The sequence below is a fragment of the Centrocercus urophasianus genome, unplaced genomic scaffold (genome assembly GCF_019232065.1).
Source record: "Centrocercus urophasianus isolate 14NV4802_14NV808 unplaced genomic scaffold, USGS_Curo_1.0 seq_11, whole genome shotgun sequence".
Lineage (NCBI taxonomy): Eukaryota > Metazoa > Chordata > Aves > Galliformes > Phasianidae > Centrocercus > Centrocercus urophasianus.
Genome location: NW_024884253.1, coordinates 63,487,665 through 63,501,920, shown reverse-complemented (window position 1 = coordinate 63,501,920; position 14,256 = coordinate 63,487,665). Strand labels below are relative to the sequence as shown.

General features: G+C 36.7%; 1 protein-coding gene across 1 annotated transcript in view; it reads left to right on the top strand.

The window, feature by feature from the left end:
* The window catches only part of FHOD3 (formin homology 2 domain containing 3), a 365,756-nt gene that overhangs the window by 172,914 nt on the left and 178,586 nt on the right, over positions 1–14,256 (top strand). The window contains exon 5 of the mRNA XM_042808981.1: positions 9,079–9,184. Within this exon, the coding sequence (XP_042664915.1) occupies positions 9,079–9,184 (106 nt within the window). The remainder of the gene's footprint in view (positions 1–9,078; positions 9,185–14,256) is intronic.

Below are 14,256 nucleotides of genomic sequence, written 5' to 3'. Positions count from 1 at the left end.
TGTCATCACTTGTAAAGCAAACTGCTACTTGTCCCTGTTTGGATGGGTTCTTGATTAAGTCACATAAGAGATAAACCTCTGCTACCTAACTACTTTAACTTCCTCAGGTAAGTAGCATAAGGCAAGAATGTTGTTTAATCTGATGCTTAGATGCCATCGAAGATATGATAGCATCTTCTCTAGAGGCTTTTCTAGCATTTTTATTTCTAGTACTAAATGGGGGGTGGAGAGCAGAATGCAGTCTATTGACGTATATTCTGTCCACTGAAGGGGCAAAGGATGGAATTCGGTTTCCATTAAGTCAGTGGGAGAAAATAATGTACAATATAAAATAATGTAATAAATAAAATATGTAAAATAATGTATAATGTACATTTTACCTAGTAGAATGTATATACACACGTGGAAAGGAGTAAAGAAATGGAGAAAGCCACAGCAGTACATTTTTTTGGTGTTCATTTCAAGCTGCAGTGGAATAACTATCACTTGTCTTTAGGGGAGCAAACCAAGTTTTTCTGGCTAATAAATATGTAAATTAATCTGATACAGAGGTGTGATTTGTGCTCACTTCTTGCACTTGCAGAGAAATAATGTTATCTGGGAAAAAAAAGATCCTTTAGTTATCTACATCTTTGTTAACTTCAATAATAAAATATTAAAAGCAGCAAATTTCTTTCTAATAGTGAAATAGCGTTAGAGTTTCTTTTCAAAGTTCTTTCTTTGAATCTGTTTGAAGAATGAGTACAGCTGAGTTCCCTCTGAAAGGACTGCATCATTGTAGTGCTGTGTACAGCTGATACAGGTAGTCCATCTTTAGAAGTGGTAGAACTGGATAGTAATTCTGGGCTCTTTCTCATATAAACATGGCATCTTACATCTTCTGTGTTACGTAGTGAAAGCCCTAAAAGGACACATTATAGTGTCACAGTAAGATGGCAGTCTGTCTACATCTCCCTCATTTGATGCATGAAATGGTCAAATTATGTAAAAGTAGTGAAGTTGAAGAGAAAACTCACTGAAGAAGCAGAATACTGCCTTCAGAGTAAATGGAAGGAACTTTTTTGGAGATAATGGTAAAGATCAGGCAACACCACAACAATTTGATTTTATAGCTGAAGAAGTGAGAATTTTAAGTATGAACATAAATGTAGTATGGGAAGAACTTTGCTGTGTACACAAAGCACCCTTTTCTCCTTAAAATTTCAATTGTCTTTTATCAACTTTTATCAACAATAAGAATGATCCTTTGTAATTCTCAGTTACATCCACTGAACATTTTACCTTTTTTTTTGTTTCCTTCTATGAATTAAGTTCCAATTATATCTCTCTGATTAAATATCAGAAAAGTCTGAATATGAAAGACTATTTTCCTCCCTGATGTTTTAATAGTTTTTTCTGTGTGCGCTAAAGGAAGAAAACTTTTGAGAAATCTAGAATGTTAATGGACCAATTCTTCATTTGTATACAAAAAAAATGTGTCAACGAGGATCACAAAGTAATAAATGAATGAGAAATAGTATTGGTTATACATTATTTCCATTAGACCTGATAAGATAATACAAATATAAACTGAAAGTTTTCAAATTTAAAATTTATCCTTTAACATGAATGTCCAATAGGAAAGAGCATCTATACTAAGTTGCTTTGATTTCCCTAGCCAAGGTTTCATTAAAACAAACAACAAACAGAAAAACCAGTGAGGGAAAGAAAGATTGCTAACAGAGTTTTAAATGTTTAGGGTTTTTTTTTTTTTTTTTTATTTTTTAAATTTTTTTTTTTTAAATTGTAATATAATTTTTTTTTTTTTTTTTTTGCTACCTTTGTTAGCTGGAATTTAACGATCTCAATATTATTTAAAAGTGTGTAATAAACACTGTCTTGGCTCTAAGGAATCTCAAAAAAATCTAATAGAGCAAGATTTGATTCTTTTGCATAGCTTATTTCCTCAAGACTTGTTCATATGCTATGGGGCAGCTACTATAATAGCTATGTGGCTGATGCTGGATATCTGAGGTGTTCGAGTGTCTCTCATTTCTCAGGTGGTATTCTTTGAAAAGTCTTTGCATTACTGAAAAGATACACGCCTTGTTTCAAGTTTTATATAGTTATTTTTTTATAAATATAAATCCAGATGGGTGAAAAAACAAAGTTTCTTTCGTATTAGGATGTTTCTAAGTATCTTAAAGCTGGAAGTAATTCTGTCTTGAGAAGAACTGTATGTTTGGTATTGAACATTGATTTAGTTTTCACGTGTTTTAATTTTTAAAGTAATACTATTAAAACCTTTACTTTGCCCCTAAGTTACAAAGGATCAGAGTGAAAACACTTTGAAAGAAAGGACCCTTCTCCTGGCTGACTGGGAGCTGTGCTTTGTTTATGCTTTAAAAGTAGGACCCTGACTCTGAGCAGAAGTTCAATGCTTTAATACGAGGCTTTCCTGCTTGAGCACCGACTCATCCATGTATAGAATTGCACTGTAGTTGCTTCAGTAACTTAGGTTTGAATGCTGATGCGATCTGGAGGTACTCATAGAATTCACGTTCATGGATGTATTCGTATAAATATGTGTGCGTATGTGTTCTGGATGATCTCTTTTCATTTGTTCATAGTATGTGACTTAGCTCTTAAAATGGACTGAAATAAGCAGTGACTATTGAATTAGATGGTATCAGGCATTTCTGGACTGGCAAGCTAATATTTTAATTGCATCAGTGATTTTAGAGTCCAAAGAGCACAGCGTTAATTTAAAGTGTGGGAAAAGAACTATAAATTATATCTTGGCATCCTATGCTCTTTCAATCACTTCCTGACCATGTTTATTCAGTTTTCAAGCCAAAATGAGCTTTTCTAACTGCAAACATTGCAAGCCAATCTTGATCTATAAAATGCAACCTGTTACTCAGCCAATAAAAAAACTGGACTCCAGAAATGGCCTGAGATTTCTGTTTCTAATAGAGCTCAGCATAACTGTTTTATTACTTGATCACTGTAGTCTTATCAATGGGAGTAATTATTTTGCTGTTAACTTTAGCAGATGCTGTGATGCTGAAGGCAGGTAGTAATAATTAAAAAGTATTATTGTGGAGACTTTATTGTGGGATATGTATATTTATGTATTTATATATTCCTAATGTAGGCTCTGGGGTCATGTTGCTAGCTAAGCAGCTGAAAGAAGGGCCAAGAGCTACTGGCTATTCATTATCCATTGCTACTGGGGGAGAGCATTTTTTAAATATACGTATTTCAAATTATATGAAGAGCTTATGTATGTGGAGCTCTCAAGTAAGGGGAGTGAATTCTGGTAGGTTTGCGCTCTCGCATTCCAAGCGCTGCCAGGAATTGTCAGGTTAGAGATCAACTGTCGGTTGGGTTTGGTTTTTTTGGATTGTTTTTTTTTGTTTGTTTGTTTGTTTGTTTTTTTACATATATTAGGGTTTGCCAGAACTAGAGAAATGCTTAGGAAAAAATCAGGAATTTTCTGTTCTCTTTGCGGCATTAGGAGTCTACCTACAAGAGGTAGACTAATGTTCTGCCCTTCACTGATACTATTTTGAACAAAAAGAAATCCAGATTTTACAGTTCTGCATTTACTTGCTTGTTAACAAGGAGGCTTTTGATTATGATCGGTTATCTAACTTTCTCGTGATAGAGATCCAGATGTATTGTCATTTGAGATATATACAAGCAAATGCCTGCAATGGTGTATGCCTTGCTCTTTGACCTGCCTTCTTCCTCCCTCTCCTCACCAGTCAACTGCTGCCCTCCTGCTACTGATTTACATCCTCCTATGAATAAAACCTAATCCCTAACCCTTAATCCTCCTAAAATCAGCTCAACTTTGTGATCCTATCTTGACTTTATAGAAGACTTAAAAAAATACAACAACAGAAAAATACTTCTTAAAGAGTGGATGTTATTTACATTTTTGGAAGGAGTTTCTGTTAGTGGGCTGTCATTTTAGTGAGCCATGTATTTTTTCTTGCTATTTTATTTTTTTTCCACGTTGAACAAAATCATCCAACGTCTCTGTTTCAGCTTTGCTCACTTGCTATGCAACATATGTTCCTGGAAGGAGAATCTGAAGAAAAGGGATTTTCAAGGAGACATAACTCCTACTATTAATGTAAAATGAGGACAACATGCTATGTGATTGATGAACACAGCTATGATTGAGGATTTCCCTGGCTCCCTCTCTTAAAAGTAGAGAATTTTAATCCTGGAGCTAGTCAATGTGTGATGCCCTGTGCCATTCTTGAAGGTCAGACTATGTGTCAGTACACTGCCAGCATCCTCCCCACAAGTATTCAGGGTGCAGAGGAGGATGCTTCTCCTCTTTTCGAAGCAGGTAGGGCTTAAATTTCTCTTTATGTGAAGTTGCATAGTGAATTGGCAGTATTAACCTCTTGCCTACATGAATTATCCCAGTGTGAAAATGTGAATGCAGTATAACTTTAAGAAGTTGTTTTCAGTCTAGAGGCAAAATCAGAGCTGGCCTAAGGAATCAGAGCTTAAACCTCTCTGTATAGGGATTGTGTGGAGTGACAAGCAGTGAGGGAAAGTCCTCCGCAGAGGGTGAAGTGCAAGAACCCTTGGTTCATTCCTTGTGTGAAAGGAGTCCCTTCCTGTATGCCAACAGTCAGTGTTTCTTTCTTTTCCTATTTGTGCTTAGCAAGAAGATTCTTATGGATGTGGCCAGTATGTTGGCTGCCCGCACTGCTGTCACTTCTACGCTGAATTATTGCAACATTTGCTTTTTGGAAAGTTCGGTCAGTAGATAACATGGTTGCTGGCTCACTAAAGAACATGTTGTGTGGAGAGCACAGGCTGGGGAGATCGATAGCTCCTTATTTATATAAGTGAACTTTATAAAATAGACAATGTCTAACTTTGTAACAGAAATAGGAGATAATTAAGGACTAAGTATTAAAATGCTCAAGCATCCTGAAACAATGGAGCTTATGAAAGGAAGGAAAAAAACCATAAAAATGATGTTCTCTTTGGTACAAATCTCACAGACAAGCATCTTGATATAATTCCTCAGGCAGAGCACATTGCACAGCTGCTAGCCATGTAAAGGGAAATATGCATGTGCATATCCAAATGTGATTATTCAGTTATTAATCCAGTTTCCCCAAATACTTGGAATAGAGCTTTCACCAGTTGTTGCTAGCTAAACCAAAAATAAGTTTAAAAAAAAAAGACAAAAAAACCCTTAGAAAAGAAACTATTCTGAGACCTTGATTCTCGTTAGAAAGCAAAGTAACTTTTTTTGTGGCAGGAAAATAATAATGCTTTGGGTAATTTTTTTTCCAGTATGTGACCCATGGAAATATAGCAGATTTCAGAAAGATTTTTTTCTTTAACATTATGTAAACAATCTGTTTTTGCACATGTACACTGAACATCAGATAAAGCGTGTTCTTGAAAGGTGCTGTTGCTTGAAAAAAAGAAGTCTGCCCATCTTCAGATAAGACCCCACAAAACTGCCTTAGAGATGTATCTGGTGGGGCAGAGATGGGAGAACTAGTGGGACAGAGGGGATTCTTGGCTACACTTCTTTGCATTAGTGGCACCTGGGCATACTGGAGACTGTTTAACCCAGGGTTTGTTTTATTTCTTGAAGAGCTAGACTCTTGTGCAGGTAAAAGTACAATTTGTGCATTTTGTCAGATGCTTGCTCAGTAAGCAAGCTTTAAACTCAGCAGTTTGAATATATTAAATGTCTTTTTCATCATATGCTGGTCTAAAACAGAGTTCTATTACAAAGCAACATATACTGTCTTGATTCATTCCAAGTTTGTGAATGAACACATAAGATATATTTCTTTGATGAGGCCATCAATAAAGTTTCCTTCTTAAAGACTGTAAGTAGCTTGTCTCTGTGTCACTGAGCAATCTTTATGACCACAGGAGCTTAACAGGAAGCCTAGAGAGCTTTAACCATGTTTTGCTGCTTTTCTCATCAGTGCTCTAATACCTACTGATTAAGGGCTCATAAATTTTTGTGATATTGGTGGAGGAGTCCATTTCCATCCCAAATGACAACCTTTCTCAGCCTCCTTTTAGTTGTTATCACACACATGTGGCAGCTACTTGTGCATATCGGTGTCACACATGCTATATATTCTGTACAATGAATGCTCTCTTCCTGGAAACCTGAACCTCTTACCTCTGTAGAGAGTAGCCTTTCCTCTTGAGGTCACCTAACTTGGCAAGTCAGTGAGTTAATGGGTCTGAAAAGATTATCTTAGAACAAAATTGATGTAAACATTCTCCTTTCAATTTAGAATATATGGGTCTGGATTCCTTTTCATCTTTCTGTGCACATTCCAGATGTTTGCTTCTTTCCTCTCGTTGTATATACATGATGGGATAGATAATGTGCTGAGTTCAAATTTATGTCTGGAGCATGATGAGTTTGTATTCCGCTTCATTACACCTTCTTTTTCCCTTTTATTTGGGAGAGGAGAAGTACCTTAAAAGCCTTTTTTTAATTCAGGTTTGATTTGTTTATTCATTGCTTTCCAAAAGCAGTCTGGTTAAAGTCCCTCATCCCCTTCATTTCCTCTGCAGTTCTCCTGCAATATATCTCATTTCAGTCAGGGACAACTCTATGTTGTAGCAGTTTCCTCCCCTCGGCTGCTTTGAAAAAGTTCCAGAAGGCAGATCTCACCATTTTCACCAACAAAAAGCAGATCTTCAGTACAAAGTATTTGAGGAAATAAAGACTCATTTTTCCCCAGGTGAAATTTTAATATACATAATCTTTAGATTTTGGAAAACATCTTAAGGTTGTATAGGCTATGTCAGCTTTATTTTCATTGATTGTTAACAGCCCTTAATTGCTGTTTGCTGTTAAAATTTTCTTTCATTCTCAGTTTTGATCTGAAGTTTTTTACAGCCAGATTACTTTTAGCTTCTGTAGTGTAGGGATAAGTTCTTCAGTATCTTCTGAATAACTTTTTTTTTTTTTTTTTTTTTAGATTTCCAAAATGTTAGGTCTGTTAACAAATACCACAGTCTGCAGATCATGGATATTTTTTCTTCCCACTTTTCCAGTTTTGCTTATTTGATTTTGAGTCTGTCCTGGAGGCTGTTTTTTGTTTGTTACATGATTAATGGAGGGTTGTTAAGGTAGTACGGTTAGGTTGCAGTTGGACTTGATGATCTTTAAGATCTTTTCCAATTTGTTTGTTTTTTACCTCAACGCGAGGATAAGCCAGCGCACTATTCAGAATTTGATGCTAAATCGGAATGTCTACTAAACTTTCTATGAAGTTTCTTTCAGGAAGTGTGTTCTGAGCTGGGGTTCTGTTACCATCTATAATAGTCATTGTAGTTATTTCAGTCAGTCCTATCTACTGTTGTATATCTTCTCTTAAATTAGACATCATGATTATCCAAAAAAAAAAAATAGGCATCTATTTGTTACCAGGTTTGTGAGAAAAACCTCTGCAGGGTGGATTTTCTCTTTCTGTCCCTTGCCCTTGCTCCCGCCACACCCACTCAATTTAGGAGGAATTTGGAACGTTCTCTCTTCAGTTCAGTAGTACAGAATGTTTAGCCATTGAGTTTGGCATACAATGTAACTTACTTTCCAAGGTCTGTGAATGTCAGGCAAACTCCTTGTTGAATTTCTCTTGGGTACAGAGATAGTGCGTCTGAACCCTGAATGTACTGTACTTTCAGCTTAGCCAGCAGATTGCAGGGAAATGTTCCTTCCCTTGAGTTTTCTGAGAAATCAGTTTCAGAATTCTAGGAGAACTGGAGATTGCTCTGGTTTCTTTGAGTAAAAGAGATTTATGGAAAGGAGCAGTGTCCTGGCCCTCAGGGGGTGCAAAATCCTCTGTGCTGCCCTGGGCATGGCTGTGCCTCCCCCACCCTCATGCAGGGCTCTCCATCTTTGTGTGCATATATAAATACCATTACATAAAATGAAGAAAATGAGAATATGATTAGTACCTTCTGGGTTAACAAGTAGATTGTCTGCATATTCTTACTTCACTATACTAGTAGTATCACTGTTTTGAGTTTGGCAAAAAAAAAGGTAGAGAACATCTCTCATGTTTGTAAAATTGGGTGCTTGGGTCTCTTAATAAAGGACCTGTTCACTTTAGTTTATTTGGCAGTTTTCAAAGGATATGCAGCCAATTCAAACAAAGTTACTGTCTGGTTCTTCGTTTCTTAGAGCTGCATTATTGGAAAGATGAAATTTCTATTGAATACACTGTTGTATGTGAAAAAGCATGTGTTAAAAATAATCCAAAGAGAGTGTCAATGAGCAACAGCGATGATTCTGTCCTCAGAATAGCTCTGTTTCATTTTTTTTTTCTGCTTTATTTGGTGGCTACTTCATTAAATGCTGTTTAATCAAGTTTTTAATAGCCTTTTGTTTGTCTTCATGAACCTCAGTAAGATGAGGAAGATATCGTGCTCTGTAGTTCTTGGCATCATTTTCTGCAAGTACCTCCTAGCAAGGAATATACTATCATTCTGCTTCACTAAGGAGTATTTTCTTTCATTCTTTTACTTTGTTTTACATCAAAATGTGGCAATATTTTCTACTAGCGTTCTTGTGTTTAACACTTTAATTTCCCATTCTAAATATATTGGCTGTCACAGAGCAATATTACATTGCAGTAAAACCAGTCTTAAAAGTTTTTTTGTGCACACTTGAAATACTGAAACTGTAATTATGCTAAGGCATAGAGATGGCTTTCTTATATAACACTGACATTCTAAGATTTTAGGGATGTCTGTTTATGAAATATGAATATATTGTAATATCAGGCAGAATGTTTGCAAGCCTTTAATGGAAAAAATCCAAACTCAAATGTTTTATTGATATGAAACCTCTGTAGTTGACTTAAAGGTAAAAATATATATATATATATATGACTTTTATCTGTTTATATCAAGTATTTGATTTTAAAATGTATTCTATATGACGTCATTCATATAAACTCACTTAAATAATCTGATAAAGAAATTCAGTGTTGCAGGAATGCATTTGGTTTTATGTTGGGATACATTCTGCTTTTGGAGTTCTAACATAGCTTTTCCTTTCTTCTGTGGTAGGATGACAAGGACTTGGTTCATGAGTTCGTTATCGCTGAAGGCTTGACTTGCCTAATCAAAGTAGGAGCAGAAGCAGACCAGAATTATCAGAACTACATCCTGAGAGGTAAGAGAAATGTACCCAAAAGCAGTTGTTTTGTTTTTTGTTGTAAAGCTGTCAGACATCTGCTGTGACTTGCGGCATATTTGAAGCATATTTATCTCTTTGGTAGAGGGTCTTGCATGTTATGCAGCAAAATTGAGGTGAAATTAACACACGTTGCTGAGCACGACAAATAGGAAAATTAAAATACTTACATTCTCTCAATTGTTTTTCATTTAGACTATGTCGGAAGGCCTTCTTTCTAAGAAAGAAAAGGCATAACTTATAATTATCAGTGAAACGGTCATATTGTACAGTTAGTTGGCTGGAAGCAATGTAAGCTACCTGATATTTTGGAGTTAAACAGTTAATCTGAGGTTTACATTCTGTTGTTTGAGCTAAGGAGTGGTGATAAAGGTAGAATTTGAGAAAAGATCTGGAAAAGATTTCTTTCTGAGTTAGAAAGATTTCTTATGGTACTGTGTTCCTGCATACATATTGTGTGTGACTACTTTTTAACAAGGGAACCCGGGCTGCAAATCAGAAGAGCTCCTTCAGTGGTTTGAAGGGTTATGAGTGAGAGGAGAGCGCATTATACCAAGGGATCCTGAGTATGGGTGATCTCATAGTTAACAGAGAACATTAGTAGATACATAGCTGTGGTGTATTGCTCATTTGAATTTTCTTAGACTGACGTACATAGCTGTCTCTAAAAATGTCAGTTTGGTATATTTAGCTGCCAACATTCAATCTACAAATTGAGGAGTAAAGAAAATACAAAAATAAATAGAGGGATTTTGTAAGAACCAGAAATGCTAAGTTACTGAAAGCTAGGATTCAAACAGTAAATGTGGCTTCATGTGAACAACTGGAAGATCAGACTGTACAAATATCTATTTTGGGGTTGTATAAGAAAGTAAATCAGTACAACAGAAATTGTGTTCTATGTCAGGAATTGTGCTGTGATGTAAATATATTTGAATAGTAGCTTGCATATACTCAGAAGTAAAAAACTTTTAACCACAGTGCAACTAGACAAAGATGGGGAAATATAAGAGCAAAAAAGATTTTCTTTGCTGCTGAAAAAAAAAAAAAAAAAAAAAAAAAAAAAATTCTTTCGTGGAGAAAACCAGTTAGATGCTCTCATAAAATTCAGACTGGAAGCAAAATGTGTACAAGTGTATGGGGGCTATATAGTATGCTTCTAGGGTCTTGAAGGAACTGGCTGATGTGGTTGCCAAGCCACTTTCCATCATGCTTAAAAAGTTATGTCTGTCAGGTGAAGTCCCCATTGACTGGGAAAAGAGAAATGTCACTTCCATTGTTAAAAAAAGGTAGAAAAGAAGATCTGGGAAACTACAGACTAGTAAGCCTCATGGATGTGCCTGAGAAGATCATAGAGAAGATCCTCCTGGAAGTGATCCAAAGATGATCAGAGGTCTGGAGCACTTCTGCTGTGAGGAAAGTTTGAGGGAGTCAGGGTTGTTCAGCCTCTAAAAGAGAAGGCTCTGGGAAGCTCTTGTTGTGGCCTTCCTGTTCTTGAGGGGAGCTCATAGTCAGAGAACCAACTTTTCACACGGCCTGATAGTGATAGGATAAAGGAGAATGTATTTAAATTTGAAGTGTGGAGATTTAGATGAAGTGTTAGGAGGAAATGCTTTCCTTAAGGGAGTGATGAGGCACTGGAACAGGTTGCCCAGAGAAGCTGTGGATGCCCCATCCCTGGAATTGTTGAAGGCCAAGTAGGACGGGGTCTGGGCAGATCTAGTGGATGACAAGCCTGCCCATATAATGAGGTTAGAACTAAATGATCTTTAAGTTCCCTTCCAACCTAATGATTTAAAATAAAGGTGGTGCACCAACAGCCTGCTTTTCAGTCTAGGGGTATACTGCCTCATCCGGTCAGCATTCATCCAGAACAATACTGAAAATTTGAAGGAAAATTAAAGATGTTTGCTTGAGTACCCAAGTGGTTCTACAGTCGAAACACAGGATAACCCTGGAACTGTTTTTTTCCAGTATCACATAAGATCCAGGGTACTGAGCCTAGCAGTTGACAAAAAAATCCAGTAGTACCTGAGAATCAGTCACATCTGACCTAATGTCCTTATTTTAAGATGCCCTAAAGGGATTGATACGATCTTTCAAATATCAAAATCCTGTCTTCCCTCCTATCTCGAAGCTGAAGCTTCTTTCTGGATAGTATATCTGAGCATCTATTATAATGATAGGATTTTTCCATGCGATGTGGTTTTTATTTGAAAAAACAGATTTGTTGTGACTGTCTTTCAGAAAATTCAAAGCTTGTTACAACTCCAATATTTTGTCAGCTGGTTTTTAGTTCCAGGAGCTAGCGTATTCTCTCTGAATAGATCTGCATGTGCTAAGAGATAAAGATAGGTTTGTACATACAATGTAACCAGCCAATCTTATCCAAGTATGTTGAGGAGAGTGCTGAAAAGAAATATTAAATACATCACGTATGGGTATTTTTCTCATGTATTATTTTTGGAAGACCATAGACAATGGTTGTTACAGAAATTTTTAAAAAAAGTCTGTCTTGATTTTTTTCTGCTTTATTGCTGTGGTGTTCTGGCCTTGTGGTTCCTGTTGGAGTGGAATGTATCCTCCTTGTTTTCACTGGGTTTAACTTGGATCGTAAAGGGAAGGGATTTCTCTTTAGTCCCATATCTTGGCTGCATTTCTTCAGGACCTTCATTTAATTAGCTGTTTTCTTCCAATGACACCAGCACAACTTACAGGGCTGACAGCAAATTGCAGCCTTAGCCACTGCATTGCCTCTTCTGGCAAGGTTCACCTGAGTGCTGCTGTCTTTGGTTTTGAAGTATTTCAAATGTATTTTGAATGTACAAAGAAATAACTTGTGCTTAGCAGTGAAAATAGATTGGAAATATGGGTATTTGTAAATGTTGGAGGTGATCATGCTCTTACGCATTCTCAGGGACTAACTTTTTGTAGAGGTTGCTTTCTTTTTGTTTGTTTTTTTTTTTTCTAAAAGTCTGTGCTGCTTTGCTTCAGTGCTTGTTAGTTGTGCTTTTCTGCTCAGAAGTTCCAGCTTGGTTCAAGCCAGACTGAGCTGCCAAAAAAATGACTAAACATGAGTCACAGAAGTTTTAGTTACTTTAATGGGTGAACCGAAGATAAGTGTGTCGTTTGCATGCAATGCAGAGGACTCAGGACAGTTCCTTGTCGAGTGCTGAAGAGTGACTGTTTATTCCTGTCCTGTGAAACAGGATTGTTTGACAGCACCTTTCAAAAAAACGTATTCTCTTTTGACAATGTATAGTCTATGGGCCCCAAAGAACAGTAGCCAGGACTTCTCTCTCAAGTTATTCTGTTGAAATACTGCTGTAGGACACAGCTTTTATTTCTTCTTACTTATTACATTTTTACCCTAAATTTCCTTTTTGACATTCCTTTTACTTATCATGGAGACATAAGGAAACTATGTTTTATGGGATATTTTTTCCCCACATAAACAATTTTTCTTTTTTTTATATTCTTCCTTTCTTGGTTTTTCTCTTTGAGAGTATCCATATTAACTCCATTCAGTGTGTGGAGGGGAGGTGCTTCTCTGCCAGTTACAAGGTTGCAATTTGGTGATGTTGCCTAGATTTTCATAAATATATGGTGGTAGTGGAAAAGAAACAAGATTGTCCACTCTTCATTTAATACAAACTTTACTGTAATTTTGAAGGTGCTTTAAGTATTATTTGGAAATGTGTTTTTTGCCTGGAACAAAAACTCAAAATCTGAAATGCTATGATTGAGCACAGGTTAATTGAACAATTGATAGAATTATAGTTGTTGTCTTGTTTTCTGTTAATTTAGCTGTTAGAAGAGTGGGAAGAAAAAACACCCTTGGATTACACCAAGGATTAGTTGTTTTAAAACCAGACTGAGTAAGAAAGATGTAGGGAGTTTTATCATGCACCACGATGAGAGTCTCTGTCCATGTAGTCCTGTCCTTTCTGTCCCTCACAGATGCCTCTGAGGGAAAATAACACGTCTTTTAAAAACATTAAATCATAATTTCATATGCAAACTCAGCAGCATCTTCAATCTGGCAGAATAACAGTTTAGTTATTTTGCTCTACTTTTAAAAATTCTTATTAATAGTAAATGTGGTTTATTTTGGAACTGCTTTTTTACAAGCATGCTTTTATTTTTGTGTGTAGACAAAATATATATAGCACTCTAATTTTCTCTCTTAATTTTGAAAAGACCTTCAGGATTTTCAGGTAATTTTATGGAGGATTTTTACCAGAAAAGTCCTACATGAATCCGAAATACTAAATACTTAAATGCTACTTTTCTGAAAGGGTGGTCAAGCACTGGAATGGCTTCCCAGGGAGGTGCTGGAGTCGCCGAACTTGGAGGTGTTCAAGGAATGCTTGGATTTTGTGTTGAGGGACATGGTTTAGTGAGTACTGTTGGTGATTGGTGGATGGTTGGACTGGATGATCTGGAAGGTCTTTTCCAACCTTGGTGATTCTGTGATTCTGTAAATATGAGTGAGAAAGAGTGAAATATCTTAAGCCACTGATACAATGTGTGAAAAATAACTCTGAGGCACATTCTGATCTTCGTTACACACTTAAACTATGTAGGATTCCATTAAAACCATTCTGTGCAACCCTAATATCTGCAACCTGTGGATTTGCAATCTGCCAATGCCAGAGAGGTTCCCTAGAAAAGCAGTGGTTCCAAAGGTGCAGGAGTGGGAAATGATCTTGCACTGGTGCGTAAGGATGAGGAAATCTGATTCCTCATTAATAAATGGGAGCCAGCCTTTGTGATGATATAGATGGAGAGAAAAGAAGTAGCCTTACGGTGCTGAAGCCTTCACTGGAGCCTCAGGGGTCATCCAGCATTACTGGTAGCTCTCTGAGCTATAGGCTGGATTTTCCAGAGTAGCAGGCAGACAATTCAACTGCTGCTGGTTGGGCCTATTTATAAACACTAGAAGCACGCGATTTCACCTGCGCATCAACTTTAGCACAACTGGTTGTACTGCGTATTCTGGGAAATCTGATTAAATTCCTAAAACAGCTCAGTGCTGTGGGGTAAAAGAC